Raw genomic sequence first — 24,708 nt, 5'->3', positions numbered from 1 at the left:
AGGCATATTTGCATATACTGTTGGTTACTAAGTAACCTGCTAGTGTGATCATGCACACTAGCTGTTTAAATAAATGCGACCCGAGGGTCTTCCTCCCAGCTCTGTTTTTGTGTCCTTATTTTGGGAAATAAGGGCGGGTAATAAAGTTTGATTAGGAGTGTTAATACAATGGTATACCGGAGTAGGCTATTCAGTCCTTATGATAGTGTAGTGACCCCCTAGTGGAATGAAACATATGAAGGGCTGTAGGCCTGGCAGGGACTTGTCCTCCTTTTCTCTGGCAGCTGGCCAGAACGGGCAGAGCCATTCTGTTGCTAGTGGGGTCGGCCTTAGCTCCGGCGACTTGGGGCGGCCTACGTGTCCTACTGGAAAGCTTGGGAAGGATTCTGTGGGAACCCGGCAGGTTTCTGTGCGGGATCGGGTCTCAGGTAATGCTGCTGGAGTGGTTATCTGTGCTTAGGACGCAAGGGATGCGCAAGGGGACTGTGCAGGCGCGTTTGGTGCGCCTTTCATATTTTCATAAGTTGGCAGGTGGTCCCCGACCGCGGCAGGGTCGTTTCTGGTGAAGCAGATAGCACGGGGTTGGGGATGCATGGAAATCATGGTGCCAGACTTTAGAGAACCTATAACGAGCGAGAGGCCTAGAGCAACTTTTGCTTGGGCTGGAAGGGGTGTGTTTCCTCCCCATATGAGTGCTCGTTGTTTCGGGCGGCTTTTTGTGCTGGCATTTGCAGTGAACTGGTAGCGCTGGTGGCTAAGGGTGTCAGGGAAAGTGTTCCTGCTTCAGCAACGTTAGAGTGTATGAGTTGGCAGTTCTACTTTTTGTCCCCCAGTCTAAAACGGACCAGGAGGGTAAGGGTGCTAGGATGACTTTGGCTGGGAAAGGTGGCCAGTTTAGCCCTGCCCAGTACGAGTGTTGTCTGAGTTCTTAGGATATGTCCAGTAGGTAAGAGTCCAATTTTTGAACCATGCGGATGGCTCCTCGCTGTCGGTCTACCAGTTCAAGAAGGTGCTGAAAAGCAGTGGCAGGCAAGGTAGGTATTAATCCTAGCAGTATAGAGACGCATTCCCTTTTAGGATCGGGGCAGCCCACGTCCACAGCGGCAGAAAGGGCAGTCAGCAGCAGGCCTTAAGTGGCTAGGCAGGTGGAGCTCAAATATCTACAGGTTGTACGGTTAGGCCACTGTCACAATAGATGATGGTATTAGTTGCCTTGATAGTTAGCAAGTTTACTGTTGTTGTTTCAGGTTCTGCTCCTGCGGCTGTCCGGGTCTGGATTGTGGGACATTCTTATGTCCATTGGGCGGCCATTCGGGCTGCCACTTACTTCATCTGGGGGGCAAGCAGTTAGGTTTCCCCTTCGGCGAGGGCGTTTGTTAGATGGTTAGGCCCGGAGGGGGATGCACTGGCGCGAGCTCCCGACGCTGCCTGCAGGATGCGCATAGGCATTGGGGTAGACCCCTGTTTTGGATCTCATCAGGATCATTCAGGCAGACATAAGCTTGGCTGTGTACTTGGTGCCCGGGGGTTCGTGTAGGATGGTCCCAATATGGTGGCCAGACTGCATTGGAGGCATTTAGGTTCGGCGCAGGGCGCTGGTTATAGAATTAGAAAAAAGTTAACAGAGAGGTAGGGGAAGGCTGTCTGCGGGTCGCAGGGGTTTGTGGTTCGGCATCCTAATTTGTTGGCTGACCAGAATGCTTTGATACCGCCCTGATGGTGTGCATTTTATCAAGGTGGGTTTAGATCTATTCTTGGGTAATTTGATAGAGGCGTTGGCCACCCAACTCTAAGTTGTGTAAGGGGTGGCGGCAAGAGTCTCTTGTTGATATGGTGGCGAGAGGTAGCGGCCTAATTTTGAAGCCTTGGGGTGGAGTGATTGGTCAGGCTGGAGGAAAGGCGATGTCACTAGGTCCGAGCCTAGGGTGCCTTCTCCTCGCAGGTAGGCAGGCCAGAAAAATCATCCTAACCCCCTTGACTAAACAATGGGGGCGGAGTCATCAGGGGTCATATCCTGAATCGGAATTGGGCCTCTACCTCCCAAAGTAGGAGTTATAGTTAGGGACTAATGCACGCCAGGCATATTTGCATATGCTGTTGGTTACTAAGTAACCTGCTAGTGTGATCATGCACACTAGCTGTTTAAATAAATGCGACCCGAGGGTCTTCCTCCCAGCTCTGTTGTCGTGTCCTTATTTCGGGAAATAAGGGGGGGGGGTAATAAAGTTTGATTAGGTGTGTTAATTCACTGGTATCCCGGAGTAGGCTATTCAGTCCTTATGAACAAGGCTCCTTGTGGCTAGATAAACGATTATGGAGATACTGACCCATTGGCACATTGTTAGATTTAGCACTGTTCATTCACCTACAGAAATTTCAGATAAGGCTATCACTTCAAGAAAACATCATTCATTTTGGTAAAGAAATGTAGGTGCTTGCATTTGTTCAGATAAATTACGCATTATCCTTGTTTATTCTACAAATTAGAAGTGTACTAACTACCTTCCTTGTGTATGTGGTGTGTCTGCATGTACTGTATGTGAATGCTGTGTAGTGTGTGTATTTGGGGTTTATATGCTGTGTGTCTGCATTTATGTACAGTATATGTTATGTGTCTGCATGTATGTATATGTGATGTGTCTGCATGTATGTAAATACTGTGTAGTGTGTGTATTTGGGGTTTATATGCTGTTTGTCTGCATGTATGTATATGTTATGTGTCTGCATGTATGTGAATGCTGTGTAGTGTGTGTATTTGGGGTTTATATGCTGTTTGTCTGCATGTATGTATATGTTATGTGTCTACATGTATGTATATGTGATGTGTTTGCATGTATGTAAATGCTGTGTAGTGTGTGTATTTAGGGTTTATATGCTGTGTGTCTGCATGTATGTATATGTAATGTGTCTGCATGTATGTATATGTGATGTGTCTGCATGCATGTAAATGCTGTGTAGTGTGTGTATTTGGGGTTTATATGCTGTGTGTCTGCATCTATGTATATGTGATGTGTCTGCATGTATGTTAATGCTGTGTAGTGTGTGTATTTGGGGTTTATATGCTGTGTGTCTGCATGTATGTATATGTGATATGTCTGCATGCATGTGAATGCTGTGTAGTGTGTGTATTTTGGGTTTATATGCTGTGTGTCTGCATGTATGTATATGTGATGTGTCTGCATGTATGTGAATGCTGTGTAGTGTGTGTATTTGGGGGTTATATGCTGTGTGTCTGCATGTATGTATATGTGATGTGTCTGCATGTATGTGAATGCTGTGTAGTGTGTGTATTTGGGGTTTATATGCTGTGTGTCTGCATGTATGTAAATGTGATGTGTCTGCATGTATGTATATGTGATGTGTCTGCATGTAGGTGAATGCTGTGTAGTGTGTGTATTTGGGGTTTATACGCTGTGTGTCTGCATGTATGTATATGTTATGTGTCTGCATGTATGTATATAGGATGTCTGCATGTATGTATATGTGATGTGTCTGCATGTAGGTGAATGCTGTGTAGTGTGTGTATTTGGGGTTTATACGCTGTGTGTGTGCATGTATGTATATGTTATGTGTCTGCATGTATGTCTATGTGATGTGTCTGCATGTATGTGAATACTGGGTAGTGTGTGTATATGGTATATCTGCTACGTACTATGTGTTGCTGAGTGTGCACATGTTGATTTGTATGCTCTGCAGTTTTTTAAAGATTTTTAGATGATATATATATATATATATATATATATTTTTTTTTTTTAATTTAGAATTTAGTTGATATAAATTGGTCTAATTTTATTTTTTAAGCCATTTCTCATCCCTGTCCACCACATCATACTTTTGCTGTGCGCACGTGGCGGGGGGGGGGGGGGGTGTCCCTCTTTCAAATTTGGAAATGTTGGGAGGTATGTTATTTATTGATAGGATATATTGATATATTTTCATTTACGGATACTTCTGCAAGCATTATTATTATATATTACCATATATTTGTATTTTTTGTGACAACGCTTATGGACATCGTGCTAATCACAATACCAATATACTTCTAAAGCTCCTCTTTTACTATTTGCTGCTATGGTTTAGCTATCCTGTGAATATTCACACAGTAATATATTTTTGAACTATATACTCCATTGTATACAACTGGAGTTCAGCATAGTACATCAGCTTAAAAGGAGGGGTGAGAGAGCGCTGAAAATAAAGAGGAATAAACCACACCAAAAGAAAACAGGATGATATCAATAGTCCCCAGAGGAATATTGGAAAAGATGAAAATTAAATAAATAATTAAATAAATAATCTTCCTGCGCTAAAGGTCAGAAATGATCTGAAACTAAAGCTAAAACTATAGGGGTGGTAACAATAAAATTAATAGATGGATTAAAATCAAATTTAATTCTTACTCCCTAAACATAAATAGATATTGGTTCTATAAAATGTTATGCATTAGGAAAACAGCCTAAAGTACGAAACAATACATATAGTACATAAAAAATATACTCACAACATATAATGTATAAAATTCATATAATGCAGCAGTTCCCAACCTGTGGTACGCGTACCCCTGGGGGTACGCGGCAGACAGGTTGGGGGTACTTGAAGATATTATTTGTAATGGCGGAATTTTGCTGCCAGCCCGCCATAAACTATTTTTTTTTTATTTAATTGTGTCCTCGTAGCGACCTAGCCCGCACTTGGGCGGGCATTATCCTGCGCTAGCGCTACAGAACACAGGAGTCTGGTGAGTCCTCCTTCAATTTCCCTTGCCCGTCTTTGTTTCCAGTATTGACAGACACAGACAGGATTGACTTGACTGGCACCCGCAGCTGAGCCGCAAAAACATCTACGGAGTCCAGAAAAATATGTTCCCAGAGACCCATAAATAAATTAGCATAACTGGGAGCAAACCTGGTTCCCATTGCTGTGCCGCACAATTGAAGATAAAAATCATCATTAAAAACAAAAAATTATGATTAAGGCTATATTTAATACTATCAAGGATGAATTCCTTTTGTTCTTTAGGTAGGGCGTTATCTTTGTTTAAATAGAATTCTACAGCTTCCAAACCTTTTTGATGTTCTATACAAGTATAAAGTGCTGATACATTGCACGTAGCCAGGATATAGTCACTCCCCCATTCTAAATTATTCAAAACATAAAGGACTTCCGTAGAGTCCTTTAAGTAAGAAGGGAGAGTGACTACATACTTCTGCAAGTATTGATCTACGTATTGTGATAAATTGTCTGATATTGAGCCTATGCCTGATATTATTGGGCGACCTGGAGGGGAGGTGAGACATTTATGAATTTTAGGTAGGCAGTAAAAAAGTGTAATCTTTGGAAATTTGGTGGATAAAAATAGATATTCTTTGTCATTTAATATACCTGATTCATTTGCTTTAAAAAGAAGATTATCTAATTCTATTTTATAAGTAGAGGTGGGATCTTTTTTCAATAATTTATACATTTTAGTGTCTTTCAATAAGGTATATGCCATATCTAGGTACTGGTCTCTATCTGATATGACGATTCCCCCACCCTTGTCCGCTGGTTTCACAATAATATCTTTATTCATTTCCAGTCTCTTTATTGCTTCAAATTGTTTTGCGGCTATATTTGAGCGTGTTTTGTTTAATTTGTTTTCATCTAGTTTTTTAATGTCATCTAAAACCATTTTCTCAAAAGTTTCTGTAGCTCCCCCTTTCATGTATTTCGGGTAAAAGGTAGATCTGTCTTAGATTCGTATGCGTAAATTTCTCATCTTTCAAATTTTGATTCAAAGAAACATCTCTTTCCAATGATGTTTTCAAAAACCATTGTTTTACTGTAAGATTTTTTATGTATTTATGCACATCTATGAAGGTGTTGAATTTATTTAACCTTTGTGTAGGTGCAAAAGATAGTCCTTTATTTAGTATTCTTATCTGACTTTCGTCTAATGGATTTTTACTTAGATTATTGATTCCTTTGCTTTCTATCTTTGTCTTATATTCTTTGTCTGCCTGTTTTCCTCTCCCTCTCTTTCCTCGTTTTCTGACGCTCTTCTTTTTCTTTGAGCTCTTGTTGATTGAGACATATTTGATTGTATTGGTGTTTGTGGGTCTCTGTAAGGATTTGTGTGACCTTTGTCTAAAAAAGGCGCCTTTTTTGGTCCTGAAGTGGATGAATTTGGTATTTCTATAGGTTTAGTTGTAATTTTTTGAACTTCTAAACCATCTGCATCTAAAGTGGTAAATCTGATACTGTAACATTATGTTTATCATTCATATTTGAATATTGTGGATTATTAGAATTATTAGAATTCCATCTACTACTCTCTTCTCTCTGCAATTGAGGTTTATAGTGATTTTACCTATACCAGCAGCCCTTTCAATATACAATTTTTAGACTTAGACATTAGAATAGTAAACAATAAAATCCTGACTAAAACATATTTTAAACCAGTAGATGCAAACAACTATATACATGCATCCAGTTGTCATTTGGACAGATGGAAAAATAATATTCCAAAAACTCAGTTCACTAGAATTCGAAAGAATTGTAATAACGAGGAGGACTATCTTACACAGTCAAAGATTTTAACAAAAAAAATTGAATAAAGGGGATATAAAAAAGAAATAATTGAAGTCGACAGATTAATGTGTCAAAATAAACCAAGATATAGAAAAAATTATGAATAAATACTGGCCGATCATAAAAAAAGATGGGGTTTTGGGTCCTATTTTAACTGAACACCCAAAAATAGTGTACAAAAAGTCAAAAAATCTAAAAAATATGTTAGTGCCTACAGATTTAAAAAAGAAACATAATACAAAGGAAAAAAAGATCTATGGGGCAAAGATGTGCAAGGTTTCTTTCCTTGTCTTACATGTAAGGCCTGTAAGTATGCCACCAAGAAAAAATATTTTAAATCTTCAGCAACAGGGAAAGAATATTATATAAAAGGAACATACAGGTGTACTGATAGACACATTATATATCTTTTGGAATGCAGCTGTGGGGCACAATATGTGGGAGAGTCAGATAGATCAGCCCGTGACCGTATCCGGGAACATATCTCATCAATTGAGCATATAAATGAAGAAAGGAATAGGGAGCTCCCAGTACCAAAGCATTTTAAAAAATTTAACAATGGTAATCTAAAACATTTTAGTTATACCATTATCAATAGACTACACAAAAATTGGAAAGGAGGTAATCCTACAAATGCTCTCTTAAGAACTGAAGCAAAATGGATTTTTGATTTAGACACCCTGACCCCTACAGGTATGAATTTAGAATTTGATTTAGGTAGTTTTCTGCAGGAATAATTTTATAATGTGACCACATATACCCTTTATGCAGGCTTTTGGGTCCTCTGATGGACGTCTAGGGTTCCAGAAAGAGTTCTACATGGGGTCTTAGTGGTGCTATATACTGCATGCATATAAGAATGAATTACCAATAAATCATTCCATTATACTATTTAGTTTAGTAATTTGATAGTAGGATTTCATTACTTTTTTTTATAGAATTCCATGGCTATTTCCATATAATGCTATTTTCATTAGGTCTGAAGTATTTAGAAGTAATGTACTGACTTTTAGCAGTTTTAGCAAATAATTTTTTATGTAAAATTTAGATTTCATACTTAGGATAGTTTATTATACTTTTATAATATTATATATGTGCTTTATAGGTTATACATACACCCAAATGTGTGGATATTTTACAAACATAAGTTCATCAGATATATGTGCAATATCGCTTTAAGTAAACCCACTGCTCTGCTATAAAAGGAGCCCTTTGGTTAACTGTCAATCAGAAGCTTGAGAAAGGTCTAATCCGAAACGTGTTGCTTCTGTTTTTTGGCCCAGTCAGGCCACCATAGTCTGATATGTCAGACCTCCTTCATCCACCTCCTGAAACAAGGACCGGACGAAAGACTGTACAAAACGCCAGACGCTGCCCCTTATTCAAATTGAGCAGCTTAAAGAAAACTTAAACTGTAAATTTGGATTAACACCTTAGAGTGTAGATTACTAGCAGACTTTTGAGACAAGTTTTCATCTACATTTTACAGAACATCTCAACGAAGTATTAAAACACTGTCGGAAGAGTATCACTTACGCTTAACAGTGGATTTCCCTGCAATAGGACACAAGAGTTAAGGATCTGTCCTGAGTGAATACTAACTCTCTCTGACTGTTTGCATATTTATTGCCATTCCTTGCTTAATAACTTTATCTTCCTATGCCAAGACTGTATCTGCTTACGCAAAAGCTAATTTGCAGCATCTGCACTAATCTATCTTATAAATAACTCTTTTTGCAGTTGTTATTGTGTGCAATATTTAACACCTGGCTGTGTGCTGTGTGCAGCTACTACTCTGAGCTTGCATTGCTTGTCTTTTTCGTTTTAACCATTCAAGTGTTTTAACTTTTCAAGTGTTTTCACTTAGGATTCTGGTATTTCAGATGTGTTTCAATCATATTGCCAAAATATAATATTTTTTCTTTGTGCTTTTGTTTATTTTTACTATTTTAGACTAACTCACTATATACACTAACATCATTTATTATTATTCTATTTTATTTTATTTCTTTGTTCCATTATATGAATTTTATACATTATATGTTGTGAGTATATTTTTCTGTACTATACGTATTGTTTCGTACTTTAGGCTATTTTCCTACCTCATAACATTTTATAGAACCAATATATATTTATTTTTATGGAGTAAGAATTAAATTTGATTTTAATCCATCTATTAATTTTATTGTTACCACCCCTATAGTTTTAGCTTTAGATTCAGATAATTTCTGACCTTTAGCGCAGGAAGAAGATTATTTATTTAATTATTTATTTAATAGTACATCAGCTTACCTTATCTAAACTAATCTTGCAACAGCCACAAAACACTTTGGTACCTTATAGGTGACACCTTATTCTTAGATAGCTTAGTGCGCCCTCTAGTTCTATCATACCCTCTTGTTTATATATATATATATATATATATATATATACACTTATACATTTATACTGTATATATTCCTATAGATATACAGGTATAGATATGTATTTTACATAAACAACATCAGCTAACCTGACCACGTTAAAATCTAAATCGCAAAACGCATATTTTACATTCCTATGTTCTTCACATAGAAAATAATGTACTTTTTATTATAAAATATATATTTCTTTATATATCTGATACTGTTCATGTAAAATACATATCTGTAGTAATAGATATATAGGTATACATATATACATATAAACATGTGTTTAAGAATCAATAGAACATATTCTTCTATGGTAAGAACATTGGAATGTAAAATATATATATAGTTCATGTAGGGTTTAGCGATCTGGAGTATGGGTGTCAGTTTTTTTTAAGTTTTTGCTCTCCATTGACTGCTGTGGAAGAAGTTAAAGGGACACTAAACCCAATTATTTTTTTTCATGATTCAGACAGAGCATGCAATTTTAAGCAACTTTCTAATGTACTACTATTATCAATTTTTCGTTCTCTTGCTATCTTTAGTTTAAAAGCAGGAATGTAAAGCATAGGAGCCGGCCCATTTTTGGTTCAGACCTGGGTTATGCTTGCATATTGGTGGCTAAATGTAGCCACCAATAAGCAAGCGCTATCCATGGTGCTGAACCTAAAATGGGCTGGCTCCTATGCTTTACATTCCTGCTTTTTAAATAAAGATAGCAAGAAAATGAAGAAAACATCATAATAGGAGTAAATTAGAAAGTTGCTTAAAACTGCATGTTCTATCTTGTTTCTCAACTGCGGTGCTCAAGTACCCCCAACAGGCCAGGTTTTCATTCTAGCTGAACTAGAGCACAGGTGAAGTAATCAGCTGATCAGTAACCATGGTTACTAACCTGCTCTCACCTATCAGCTAATTATTTCACCTGCACTGGTTCAGCTATAATGAAAACATGGTGGTTGATAAACACTGCTCTATCTGATTCATGAAAGAAAATATTTGGGTTTAGTTAGGCTGACCATATTGCCGCTTTAAGAAGGAACACATATGAAAAATACATATGTGAGGGTTCTTATACAAAACCATTTCTTTAAACAGCCCTGACATATGTATTTTTCATATGTGTCCCTTTTTAAAGCAGCAATATGGTCAGCCTAGGTTTAGTATCCCTTTAAGGCGGTTGCTATATTTTTTACTTGTAATATGAGCGCAACCTGACACACTCAAAAAGCCTTTGGCTAGTGAAGTTAAAGCACGAGCGGGAGCGTTAATTTGCGCTCTACGTCTTAATCTAGTCATTGTCCAGTATTTTTAAGGTTCAGGTAAAAAATTAAAAAATAAAGATTAGATATAAAAATAAAGATGCTATCATGAATCTAAAATTTAAATAAATGTCCATTTAAAATATGTCCTAGCAAATGTAGTTCCTGATTTATACTGTATAATTGATTATACAAATATATGCTATAAACATGGCCAGTATTTTGTTACAGAAATTGTGCTAACAAATATGGAATTAAAATTTGAGAACATTTGAAACTGGAAATTTGTTAAATTAAAGTTATTGTTAAAGGTCTCTTTACTAATGGAAACATTTTTGTAATAGATTTGGGAGAACAAAATAAAGCTAGACTGCAGTTGGCAGGTACAACCAGGCGATGGCAATACTACATGTGACTATAACAGGTAGATTCGTGATAAGGCCACTAGATGTCGCTGTGTAATAACTATGAACTACATTCTGGTCTGTACTTAGCCCCGGAACGTATAATGGCTGTAGCGTTTGATATCGGAAGTATTTTTTTAGTGGTTGTCAAACGCCGGAAGTTTGTGATTTTGTTTTCGTAATCCCGGATGTTATCTTACCTGATTGTTGTCCTGTCCCCGGAAGTCCTCTAAGCGGCTTCTTTCAGTAACCCCGGAAGTGTTTCTTTCAGTAATTCCCGTCTCCTGGAAGCGCTCCTCACACATTTTTTCTCCCGGTTTTGCCTTGTCAGTCTACCGTCAATATGCCGTTGGAAAACCTGGAAGAGGAGGGCCTGCCCAAAAATCCCGATCTCCGCATCGCGCAGCTTAAGTTCTTGCTTAGTCATCCCGAACATCGCAGTGATGCCAAACTCCGAGCCGAGCTCATGGAGGCCGTCACCGAAAACAGTGAGTGCACCGCCCTGTACGGGTTGAGAGGGACATGCTGGGGGAGCTGAGTCTAGGCAAGCAGGGGGTGGTGTGGGTCTTGTTGCAGGTAGACGAGAGCCTGGGGATACAAATCAATGTGCTGCTGCGCTGAGTCATGGGCCTCCCTCACTGACACCTCCAGGCCCCTGTCACTTTGTTATAATAGAAACCATAGTGTAGGCTGCTCACTATAAAATCCTTGGTTTTATATACTGTAGATATACAGTGGAAAACGGGACCTAAATATTTTATTTCCCATTGGTTTATTTTAGTTATTAATGCACACCCCCGTTTCACTCTTAGTTACTAATATATTTTGTGTAATCTTTTAATTATATAATAGTACACATATTAGATTGTGACTTAAAGGGGCGGTTTCCCAACAGGTTACTCCCCTTTTAATTTGTTATTAATTATCCATTTTACCTGCTGGAGTGTATTAGATTGTTTACAAATATGTCCATTACCTTTTACATTTGCATTTTACATAGCTGTTTTTGCCTGTTGTATACCTACATATACTGAAGATTTTGTTTTCTGATACATTTCAAAATTTCCTTTAATTTGCCAGACCCCTGTAACATGTTGCCTTCAGACTCATTAATACATTTTGAACTATTGCATATGCTCACTCACTGGTGCCTCAAAACATGTGCATATAAAAAGCCTGTGCACAGCTTGATAGTGGACCTAAATTGGATTTGAAAGTATCTCAAAACTGCAAATTTTAAATGATGATGATCATGAAAGTTTAATTTTTACTTTAGTGACCCCTTAAATTGAATGTAAATTTTGATGCTAAAGTGCCCGTTTTTAATTTTAATTTTTTTTTTTAAACAGGGGCACTTTAATTCATCAAAATTTACATTTCACTCATGTGGAGAAAAAAAACTTAACTTTTAAACTTGACAGCTGCTCCAGCTTCCTTCGGTCATCGAAAGCCATTTCTGATGTCAGAAATGATGGATAAGTCATCCTCCAATCACGGCTTCCCCCCGGGGTAATCAGTGTCTGATTCAATGCCGTGATTGGAGGAAGCCGGATTCCTCATTTTAGACCCAGGAAGAGGCTTTGCGACGGGTGGAGAAAGCTGGATCTGCTGTCAAGATTAAAAGGTAAGTTTTTTTTTTTCTTTTTTTACAACAGGAGTGAAATGTAAATTTTGATGAATTAAAGTGCCCCTGTTTTTAATCAAATTTTAAAAAACCGGGCACTTCAGCATCAAAATTTACATTCACTTTAAGAAGATGTATGCTCGTGTGACCATACTATGATGTACACTTGCTTATGTTAAGATTAAATGATATATATATATATATATTTATTATTTTAGCTAAAAAGTTATTTTCAAGTGCATAAATGCAATTACATAAATCAAATATGTTGAGACGAGTAACTGACAGAATTAAAGTAATGGTAAACTCTCCTCTTTAAAAAAAAACTGATCCGTAATGTTAGTGATATTTTAGATGGAGTTTAATCAGTTGTAATGAAGTTGTGATATAACTTTTTAATATACATATAAAATTAAAATTCCCCTCACTCCCGCCACCCACTTCAAAAGTAAATTTTCTGTGAGCTAATGATTGTTGTTCTCCAATCGGCACTCTCCCCATATGGCACTTTTGTTGTAGCTAAAGGGATTGGTGAACAATTTAAACCTTTAGCTCACAGAGAAATTTACTTTTGCAGTCAACGGTGGAGCGTGGGGAGTTTGAATTTTATATCTGTTAAAAAGTTATAGCTCAACTTCATTACAACTGATTGATTCAACTCCTAAAATGTCACTAACATTCCTGATCTGTTTTTAAAAAAGGGGAGAGATTACCTCCATTTAAGAGAGCGCCTGTTCCTATTGGTCATGTTACTACTATAAAGGAAGTTATTCCACAGGCCCCTTAGCTGAAAAGAAAAAAATTGAAGAATAGTTTTTGCCACCAGCATTTATAGTACAGCACTGTTTTGATATTGAAGCAAACATCGAGTGTATGTCCGTGTGCATGTTAAAAACTGTTATAAAATGTAGTTTTATATGTAGCAAAAAAAAAAAATGGTTGCCACTGGAAATAGTGCGCGCTATTAAAAATTCAATCCCCATGGGTTACAAAGCTGGTCCTTTAGGGGTTATAGGGATATGAAACTCAAAAATGTTATTTCATAATACGATAGACGATAGAGCATACAATTTTAAACAACTTTCTAATTTACTTCTATTATTACATTTTCTTCATTCTCTTGGTATCTCTTGTTAAAAAGCAGGGACGTATGCTTAGGAGAGAGCCCATTTCTGGAGAACTAAATAGCATCATTTTGCAAGAATGCTATCTATTAGCAAGAGCACTAGATGGCAACAATAAATCCTGCCATGTAAAGCTCCAGATGCCTACCTAGGTATCTCTTTAACACAGAATATCATGGGAACAAAGCAAAATTGATAATAGAAGTAAATTGGGAACTTTTTTTTAAATGGTGTTCTCTGTCTGAATCACACAATTAATTTTTTTGGGGGTTTAAAGGAACCCTGAACCCACATTTTTTCTTTCATGATTCAGATAGCGGCTCCCAACCCTTTTTTCTCTCCTGTACCCCTTGATTAGGCTTTTCATTTAGGAGTACCACCCCCTCTCTTCATTAACCCCACCCATCCCTCAAAATAAAGGAAGCACTTTTTTATAGGTTAGGTAAGCTATACGACTACGTGTATCGACAGGATTAAAGCTCAGATCTCATTCTCAAGAGGAGCCCTGCTGTGTGGCTGGCACCCCTGGCAGCTGCTTGGTTGCCCCTAAACACGGCCCTGGGGGGGAGTCAGTGTAATGATCATAAAAATAATATTTGAATTAGTGAGATCAGATCGATATTAACCACCCATCCACTATGGACGATTTTGGTTGGAAGTGAAGCAATCTGAATCAAGCAAGCACTAGCAGCAGTACTTTACTTAAAGGGACACTCAATCAAAATTAAACTTTCATTATCAGATAGAGCATGTCATTTTAAACAACTTTCCAATTTACTTCCATTAACAAAATGTGCACAGTCTTTTTATATTTAAAACTTTTTGAGTCACCAGCTCCTACTGAGGCATGTGCAAGAATAAGTGTGTATGCATTTGTGAATGGCTGATGGCTGTCACATGGTATGTGTATGCATTTGTGATTGGGTGATGGCTGTCACATGGTACAGGGGGAGTGGAAAAAAATAACTTTTAAAATTGTCAGAAAAAAAAATCTACTGCTCATTTGAAGTTCAGACTAAGTGCTATTGCATTGTCTTATCTTGCATTTGTTGATTATGCAATTCTACTGTGTTGACTGGTCCTTTAACAGGCACTGACTATTATTAACTTATTTGGGGTAGGTGGAGCAGGAGGCTAAGCTGTCTGGTGACACAGGGTGTTATTATTATGTGGACCGGAGTTATCCACACCCGGTCCACATATTTTCAGGTGCAGGGGGTCCCTTCTGCCTATATGCCAGGCCAGGTACTTCACTTGTCACTTTCCGGCTGAGCGCTCCTTCATTCCACAGTTCCACAATGGTTATTAGCTGATGCCCCATTGAGAGTGCCCCCCCCCCGACCCTCTCCCCGCATTTTCTGCCATTACCAACAATATTTTTGCGTACACCCCAACCAGGGTGCGCGTTACCACAGGTTGGGAACTGCTGAGATGGAGCATGCTAATTTACTCCTATTATCAATTTTTCTTTATTCTCTTGCTATCTTTATTTGAAAAGCAAGAATGTAAGTTTAGATGCCAGCCCATTTTTGGTTCACAACCTGGGTTGTTCTTGCTGATTGGCTGACATTTGGCTGACACCAATAAACAAGTGCTGTCGAGGGTGCTGAACCTAAAATTGTCTGGCTCCTTAGCTTAGATGCCTTTTTTCAAATAAAGGTAGCAAGAGAATGAAGAAAAATTGATAATTGGAATACATTAGAAAGTTGCTTAAAATGTTATGCTCTATCTAAATCATGAAAAAAAAAATTGGGTTTAGTATCTCTTTAATATCCTTGAATTAAAGAACATACAGCACATTTTCAATATATATTTATTATTTACTTTGTTTGGCTTTTGCTGTAAAATACCTCTGTCGTCGTGTTCCTCCACCTAAATTAGAGGTACTGGATTGCACACTATGTACTTAAGTCTAATTACATTATACACAGGGATTGCATAGGTCAGTGCAGGAGTTTGTCTTGGACCTTTGTTAACCCTTCATGCCGGGGGGCAAGTACTTAGATCGGACCGAAGTTCGATGTAAACACTTGCTGGAAAAATTTAAATCACGCAGCTGTCGATGCGATCAGATCATGAGGAACTTTCTATCCTGCTAGGCAACGCCCTCCAGTCCAATTTTTCATAAGTAAAAAGATGAAGGCTGAATTTATGACATTCCATGCCGTCCTAATGGCGTTAAAGCCCAGCGCTAGTAAGATGGCATGGAACATCCTAACGGTGTGAAGGAGTTAAGATAATTGTTTGAAAATTATTTTGTCTATGTAGGACATTTCAAAAGATCTCCATGCAAAATACATGCTATAAATCAATTTAACACTCTCATTCTTACCATGTGCTGGGTTTTGCAAATAATGAGCAATCCAGGGGACCAGCTCTTAAAAAATCTAGAGTAGTGTGTTTACCATAACCTCTTTGACTGTGGGCCAGTTAGTGCCGAAGGTGAATTGGTTCATGCGCCGGCTTAATTACTGGCAGTGGCATGCCATCTTTAAAATGCAACCTTCTAAATTGCTTCAATGGACTAGATTTATCAAGCAAGGGCAGACAGGGGGCGTACTTATTCACCCCTGTCTGCCCCAGCTCGCCTCTGGCGGGCAGCAATATGCTGCCGGAATGTACCCATTGCGCAGCGAACGCTATGTCCAGGCACAGCCAATAACGCACGGGCAAGAGCTGTCAATCTCCCAGTCAGACAAGACCGGGAAGATTGAAATTCTCTATGGAAGAGTGGAGTAGAAGGTAGAAAAGCATCGGTCTGATGACTCCTGCTTGATAAATACTGACTGCAGGTTCTCTTGGAGAACCTGCAGTCGTATGGGGAGGAGAAGGGCTTGATAAATCAATGTCTGCTACTAATAGTTATCTTCTAATATTTAATTAAAAACATTTATAGCCACACTTACCAGGCTGTATATTTAAAAGTAAATTTTTTTTTATTTGTTCAGGAACCTTTTTCCCTGTATTGTCCTTTTACTAATCTAGTGTCACTACTAAACAACAAGTTTGGTACTCTTCAATTTTTCTAGGACACTTAATTTTTTTTTTTTTAATATATATATATATATATATATATATATATATATATATACATTTATAATCAGAAGCAGTTTTAATCCCTTTGCTGTAACTTTCATAATTCATCTTTACCCTATTGCAGGCATGGCTCCTTACTATGAAGGTCTTTGTAAACACGTTGACTGGCAAGTCGATACAGATCTGTTGAACAAGATGAAGAAGGCAAATGAAGAAGAGCTGAAGAAGCTTGATGCTCAGCTTGAGGATGCCGAAAAAAACTTGGGAGAGAGTGAGATTAGAGATGCAATGATGGCCAAAGCGAGTACCTCTGTAGGATCGGTGACAAGGTGAGCTTGCTGCATTTTGTTTGACTGGCACATTTGGGCCACTCCAGGCGAACCTGTGACTTGTTTTCAATGGACGCAAGGGTTAAAAAAAAAAAAGCACACTCTAGTCTTTACTGGACCCAGAAAATTAATGAATATTCTTTTAAAGGGACAGTCTAGTCCAAAACAAAACTTTCATGATTTAGATAGGGCATGTCATTTTAAAAATGTTTCCAGTTTACTTCTATCACCAATTTTGCTTTGTTCTCTTGGTATTCCTAGTTAAAAGCTAAATCTAGGAGGTTCCTATGCTAATTTCTAAGGCCCTTGAAGGCCGCCTCTTAGCTCAAGGGCATTTTGACAGTTTTTCACCACTAGAGGGTGTTAGTTCATGTGTGCCATATAGATAACACTGTGCTCACACACATGAAGTCCTAGGAGCCTGCACTGATTGGCTAAAATGCAAGTCTGTCAAAAGAACTGAAATAAGGGGCAGTTTGTAGAGGCTTAGATACAAGGTAATCACAAAGGTAAAAGTATATTAATATAACTGTGTTGGTTATGCAAAACTACGGAATGGGTAATAAAGGGATTATCTATCTTTTAAAACAATACATATTCTGGTGTAGACTATCCCTTTAATGCCACTACCCAGCACAATTGAGCAGGGTATTGTGAGGTTTAATTTAATATTAAAACTCCTAAAACACAATTTGGCAAAAATCTATCTTAAAACACTATCTTGTATGCCCTATCACATTGTGTAACCCAGTGAATTATTGTGATATCAGACATGACTTTGTCCTGACATATTTAGTTGCCCTGTCAACATAAAATTATTAAAGCCTATCTTGAGATATCGCAGGCTGAAATATTGTCAGGAATGTGTATGATGATATCGTTGTCTGTCAGCATTTAGACTATTTTAAAGCACTTCTCTTGGACAGTTGTAGCATAAAACCCAGTCCAGCTATAAAAATGCCCCAGATCTGTTTGGGGGGGGGGGATCAACCCCTTCAAAGCCCCGGTGGTGTCTGTTCACTAAGCTATCTTTCATAACTCCTTCCATATTTTTAAATAGATTTTCAAGCACACGTGAAGTGTTTTGCGACTTTTAAAGGGACGTGGATATCAAAATAAATTTTCACTATTTAGAATACAATTAAAAAAAACCAAAAAAAAAAAACCTAGATAGTCTTATGGATGTGCATGAGTCTTTAGAACTTATGTATAACATTGTTAGAAAACATTGCTGCAAACACTCGTAGCATATAGTGCTCAAGACACATGAACACTCCCAAGCTGACCTCAGTATGCTGTTATTGAAAGGAGCTACAGCTCAACATAGGATACAAAGGAAGAGTTGAATTTAAAAATACTGGTGTATTATTTTTTTTTTGGGGGGGGGGGGAGGAATAGTGACACATTATTTTAAAGAGAATCTTATAAAACCCAAAAATGTTCTTTTGTGATTCAGACAGAGCATACAATTGTAAAAAAAGTTTCCAATTTAATTCTGTTGTGATTATTATTATCGGTTATTTGTAGAGTGCCAACAGATTCCGCAGCGCTGTTGTCAAATGTGCTTCATTCCCATAATATTCACTATTGAAAATATACCTAGGTAGGCATCTGGAGCACTGCATGGCAGGAAATAGGATAGCATTGTTGCAAACTACTGCCATAAAGTGATCCAGAACGTGCACACTCCTGAGCTTATGCTTCAGTGATTCCTTAAAGTGATAGTAAACTGTGGGTTTTTACTCACGACAGTATTCTAGCATAAGTGACTTCTCAAATGGCTTATTTGTCAATCATTAGGAAATGTCACTTACATCTCAGGGTCACTACAAAAAAAGAAAATGCAAAGGGGAGGAGTAAGAAACAGAGCAGAGAAATAAAAGGTTTTAATAATAAAACATGTTATATTAAAAAAAAATGGAAATTATTTCTATTTCACTCTTACTATGGAATAATAAGTTTTTTAATCACATTAAATTTACCATCACTTTAATGACATTTTTCTTTCTATGCATGTTGTTGTGAATTAAGGTTTATTTCTTAAAATGTAAATAGTGATTTGCTTACTCATTAGGAAGGAGCTTTGACTGCCTTCAGGAAAACCTACGATAAAACCGTGGCTTTGGGACACCGTTTGGACATAGTGTTCTACCTCCTGCGAATTGGCTTGTTTTACATGGATAATGACCTCATTATACGTAATACTGAAAAAGCAAAAAGGTACCTGCTTTATTCTTTCTATTAAAATAACCATTTTCTACAGCAAATTGAATTTAGGATAATTTTTTTTTTTGTGACAACAAACATCTTTATTTAAGGGACACTGAACCCAATTTTTTTTCTATTGTGATTCAGATAGAGCATGCAATTTTAAGCAACTTTTTAATTTACTCCTATTATCAAATTATTTTCATTCTTTTGGTATCTTTATTGAAATGCAAGAATGTAAGTTTAGATGCCGGCCAATTCCCTTCATGTAATTGGCAAGAGTCCATGAGCTAGTGACGTATGGGATATACAATCCTACCAGGAGGGGCAAAGTTTCCCAAACCTCAAAATGCCTATAAATACACCCCTCACCACACCCATAATTCAGTTTTACAAACTTTGTCTCCTATGGAGGTGGTGAAGTTAGTTTGTGCTAAGATTTCTACGTTGATATGCGCTTCTCAGCATTTTGAAGCCTAATTCCTCTCAGAGTACAGTGAATGTCAGAGGGATGTGAAGGGAGTATCACCTATTGAATGCAATGGTTTTCCTCACGGGGATCTATTTCATCGGTTCTCTGTTATCAGTCGTAGAGATTCATCTCCTACCTCCTTTTTCAGATCGACGATATACTCTCATATTCCATTACCTCTACTGATAACTGTTTCAGTACTGGTTTGGCTATCTGCTATATGTTGATGGGTGTCTTCAGGTAAGTATGTTTTCATTACTTAAAGGGACACTGAACCCACATTTTTTCTTTCATGATTCAGATACAGCATGCAATTTTAAGCAACTTTCTAATTTACTCCTATTAATTTTTCTTCCTTCTCTTGCTATCTTTATTTGAAAAAGAAGGCATCTAAGCTTTTTTGGTTTTGTTGGTTCAGTACTCTGGACAGCACTCTTTTATTGGTGGATGAATTTATCCACCTATCAGCAAGGACAACCCAGGTTGTTCAACAAGAATGTATGGCATCTAAACTTACATTCTTTCATTTCAAATAAAGATACAAAGAGAATGAAGAAAATTTGATAATAGGAGTAAATTAGAAAGTTGCTTAAAATTGCATGCTCTATCTGTATCACGAAAGAAAATAATTTGGGTTCAGTGTCCCTTTAAGACACTCTCAGCTATGGTTTGGCACTTTATGTATTTATGTAAAGTTTTAAATATATGTTTTGTACTTATATTTGCCAGGTTTCAGTATATTTCCTTTTTGCAGACTGTCAGTTTCATATCTGGGAAATGCATTTTTTAGAAATTTTATTTCTTACCTGGGGTGTAGTCTTTATTCAATTGACTGTCATTTTTCATATTCGCGGACAGAATTAGGCTCGCGAGGGCGCAAAATGCTTAAGTTTATTGTGTCATTCTTGGCGCGAGATTTATTTGGTGCCAAGTTACGTTCGTTGACGCAAATTCGTCATTTCCGGCGTCATAGTTGACGCTGGGTCCTTTCACAAGGTTGCGTCATCTATGACGCGAGTGTCGTTTCCAGACGTTTTTTGGCGCCAAAAAATATTTTTCTGTTGTGCGTCATACTTTGCGCCAAATATTTTAATTATTTTAGACCCCATTCCTATTTGCCTCTTGCCTTTTTCTATGTCAGAGGGCTATTCTGTTTGCATATTTTCCCATTCCTGAAACTGCCATATAAGGAAATTGATAATTTTGCTTTATATGTTGTTTTTTTTTTCTCTTACATTTGCAAGATTTCTCAATCTGTTCCTGTCTCAGAATTCACTGTTGGATCCCTGCTGCCTGATAAAAGTTCTACCAAAGCTAAGTGCATTTGTTGTAAACTTATGGAGATTATATCTCCAGTTGTGGTTTGTAATAGTTGTCATGATAAACTTTTACATGCAGAAAATGTATCCATCAGTAGTAGTTCATTACCTGTTGCTGTTCCTTCAACATGTAATGCACAAGATATACCTGTAAATTTAAAAGAATTTATTTCTGATTCTATTCAGAAGGCTTTGTCTGCCATTCCGCCTTCTGATAAACGTAAAAGGTCTTTTAAAACTTCTCATAAGGTTGATGAAATTTCAAATGACCAGCAACATACTGAATTATCCTTCTCTGATGAGGATCTATCTGATTCAGAAGATCCTGCCTCAGATATTGACACTGATAAATCCTCTTATTTAAATTGGAGTATATTTGTTCTTTGTTAAAAGAAGTGTTGATTACATTGGATATGGAGGAAACTAGTCCTCTTGATATTAAAACTAGTAAATGTTTAAATTCTGTTTATAAACCTCCTGTGGTTATTCCAGAGGTTTTTCCAATTCCTGATGCTATTTCTGATATGATTTCAAAGGAATGGAATGAGCCTGGCACTTCTTTTATTCCTTCTTCAGGGTTTAAAAAATTGTATCCTTTGCCAGAAGTTAGATTGGAGTTTTGGGAAAGATCCCCAAAGTTGATGGGGCTATCTCTACTCTTGCTAAACGTACTACTATTCCTACGGAAGATAGTACTTCTTTTAAAGATCCTTTTAGATAGGAAACTTGAATCTTATCTAAGGAAAGCTTATTTATATTCAGGTCATCTTCTTAGGCCTGCAATTTCTTTGACTGATGTTGCGGCTGCTTCAACTTTTTGGTTGGATACTTTAGCGCAACAAGTATCTGATCATGATTTGTCTAGCATTGTTAAGTTGATTCAACATGCTAATAATTTCATTTGTGATGCCATTTTTGATATTATCAAAATGGATGTTAAATCTATGTCTTTAGCTAGAAGAGCTTTGTGGCTCAAATCTTGGAATGCTGATATGACTTCTAAATCCAGATTGTTATCTCTTTCTTTCCAAGGTAATAAATTATTTGGTTCTCAGTTGGATTCAATAATTTCAACTGTTACTGGGGGAAGGGAGTTTTTTTGCCTCAGGATAAAAAAACCTAAGGGTAAATCTAATGCTTTTAACCGTTTTCGTTCCTTTCGACAAAATAAGGAACAGAAACCTAATCCTTCCCCCAAGGAATCTGCTTCCAATTGGAAGCCTTCTTCAAATTGGAATAAATCCAAGCCATTTAAGAGATCAAAACCATCCCCCAAGTCTGCATGAAGGTGTGGCCCTCATTCCAGCTCAGCTGGTAGGGGGCAGATTAAAATTTTTCAAAGATGTTTGGATCAATTCGGGTCCAAAATCATTGGTTCAGAGTATTGTCTCTCAGGGGTACAGAATAGGATTCAGAGTAAGACCACCTGTGAAGTTTTTTTCCTCTCTCACGCATTCCGATAAACCCAGTAAAGGCTCAGGCTTTTCTGAAGTGTGTTTCAGACCTGGAGTTATCGGGTAATCATGCCAGTTCCATTTCAGGAACATGGTTTGGGGTTTTATTCAAATCTATTCATTGTCCCAAAGAAAGAAAATTCATTCAGACCAGTTTTGGATCTAAAGATTTTGAATCAATATGTAAGAGTACAAACTTTCAAAATGGTAACTATAAGGACTATTCTGCCTTTTTTTCAGCAAGGGCATTATATGTCCACAATAGACTTACAGGATGCATATCTTTATATTCCGATTCATCCAGATCACTATCAGTTCCTGAGATTCTCTTTTCTAGACCAGCATTACCAATTTGTTGCTCTTCCTTTTGCCCTAGTGACAGCTCCAAGAATCTTTTCAAAGGTTCTAGGTGCCCTACTCTCTGTAATCAGAGAGCGGGGTATTGTGGTATTTCCTTATTTGGACGATATCTTAGTACTCGCTCAGTCTTTACGTTCTGCAGAATCTCACACAAATCAACTAGTGTTGTTTCTTCGAAGACATGGTTGGAGGATCAATTTACCAAAAAGTTCTTTGAATTCTCAGACAAGGGTAACCTTTTTAGGTTTCCAGATAGAATCAGTGTCCATGACTTTGTCTCTAACAGACAAGAGACGTTTGAAATTGGTTGCAGCCTGTCGGAAACTTCAGTCTTAGTCATTCCCTTCAGTAGCTATGTGCATAGAAGTTTTAGGTCTCATGACTGCAGCATCGGACGTGATCCCCTTTGCTCGTTTACATATGAGACCTCTCCAGCTTTGTATGCTGAACCAATGGTGCAGGGATTATACAAGGATATCACAATTATATCTTTAAAATCCCAATGTTCGACTTCTCTGACTTGGTGGTTAGATCACCATAGTATGGTAGAATGGTCTCTCCACCCAGATGTGATTTCTCAAATTGTTCAGATGTGGGGGCTTCCAGAAATAGATCTGATGGCATCTCATCTGAACAAAAAACTTCCCAGGTACCTGTCCAGGTCCAGGGATCCTCAGGCGGAAGCAGTGGATGCATTGACACTTCCTTGGTGTTATCAACCTGCTTATATTTTCCCGCCTCTAGTTCTTCTTCCAAGAGTAATCTACAATATCATCATGGAGCAATAATTTGTGCTGCTGGTAGCTCCAGCATGGCCTCACAGGTTTTGGTATGCGGATCTTGTTTGGATGTCCAGTTGCCAACCTTGGCCACTTCCACTAAGGCCAGACCTATCTCAAGGTCCGTTTTTCCATCAGGATCTCAAATCATTAAATTTGAAGATATGGAGATTGAACGCTTAGTGCTTAGTCATAGAGGTTTCTCTGACTCAGTGATTAATAATAATATGTTGCAGGCTTGTAAATCTGTTTCTAGAAAGATTTATTATCGAGTTTGGAAGACTTACATTTTATGGTGTTCTTCTCATAATTTCTCTTGGCATTCTTTTAGAATTCCTAGAATTTTACAGTTTCTTCAGGATGGTTTGGATAAAGGTTTGTCTGCAAGTTCCTTAAAAGGACAAATCTCTGTTTTATTTCACAGAAAGATTGCTAAATGTCCTGATATTCATTGTTTTTTTTCAGGCTTTGGTTCGTATCAAGCCTGTCATTAAATCAATCTCTCCTCCTTGGAGTCTTAATTTTGTTTTGAAGACTTTACAGGCTCCTTCGTTTGAGCCTATGCATTCTTTGGACATTAAACTACTTTCTTGGAAAGTGTTGTTTCTTTTGGCCATCTCTTTCTTTGGAGAGATCCTTACATAATTTGGATGTGGTAAGATCTTTGAAATATTATGTTGAAGCTACTAAAGATTTCAGGAAGACTTCTAGTCTATTTGTTATATTTTCTGGTTCTAGGAAAGGTCAGAAGGCTTCTGCTGTTTCCTTGGCTTTGTGGTTAAAGCTTTTGATTTATCAAGCTTATTTGGAGTCGGGTCAAGCCCCGTCTCAGAGAATTACAGCTCATTCTACTAGATCAGTCTCTACTTCGTAGGCTTTTAAGAATGAAGCTTCAGTTGATCAGATTTGCAAAGCAGTAACTTGGTCTTCTTTGCATACATTTACTAAATTCTACCGTTTTGATGTATTTGCTTCTTCGAAGCAGTTTTTGGTAGAAAAGTTCTTCCGGCAGCGGGTTTCAGTTTGATTCTTCTGCTTTTGATTAAGTTTTTTCCTTTCATTTATGAGATTAAACTTATATTTTGGGTTGTGGATTAATTTTTTCAGCGGAAAATGGCTATTTTTATCCCTCCCTCTCTAGTGACTCTTGCGTGGAGTTCCACATCTTGGGTATTGCTATCCCATACATCACTAGCTCATGGACTCTTGCCAATTACATGAAAGAAAACATAATTTATGTAAGAACTTACCTGATAAATTCATTTCTTTCATATTGGCAAGAGTCCATGAGGCCCACCCCTTTTTTATGGTGGTTATGATTTTTTTGTATAAAGCACAATTATTTCCAAATTCCTTTGT

The 24,708-nt window shown here is 37.5% G+C and overlaps 1 protein-coding gene across 1 annotated transcript in view; it reads left to right on the top strand.

The window, feature by feature from the left end:
- Window positions 1-24,708, top strand: part of PSMD6 (proteasome 26S subunit, non-ATPase 6) — a 179,988-nt gene that overhangs the window by 102,194 nt on the left and 53,086 nt on the right. Inside the window, 4 exon segments of the mRNA XM_053720999.1 lie at window positions 10,976-11,132; window positions 16,553-16,726; window positions 16,729-16,757; window positions 18,832-18,977. Coding sequence (XP_053576974.1) covers window positions 10,988-11,132; window positions 16,553-16,726; window positions 16,729-16,757; window positions 18,832-18,977 — 494 coding nt within the window. The 5' untranslated portion in view covers window positions 10,976-10,987.

Source organism: Bombina bombina, chromosome 7 (assembly GCF_027579735.1).
Source record: "Bombina bombina isolate aBomBom1 chromosome 7, aBomBom1.pri, whole genome shotgun sequence".
Taxonomy (NCBI): Eukaryota; Metazoa; Chordata; class Amphibia; order Anura; family Bombinatoridae; genus Bombina; species Bombina bombina.
Note: the sequence above shows the minus strand (reverse complement) of the source record. Positions and strands in the feature narration are given on the sequence as shown.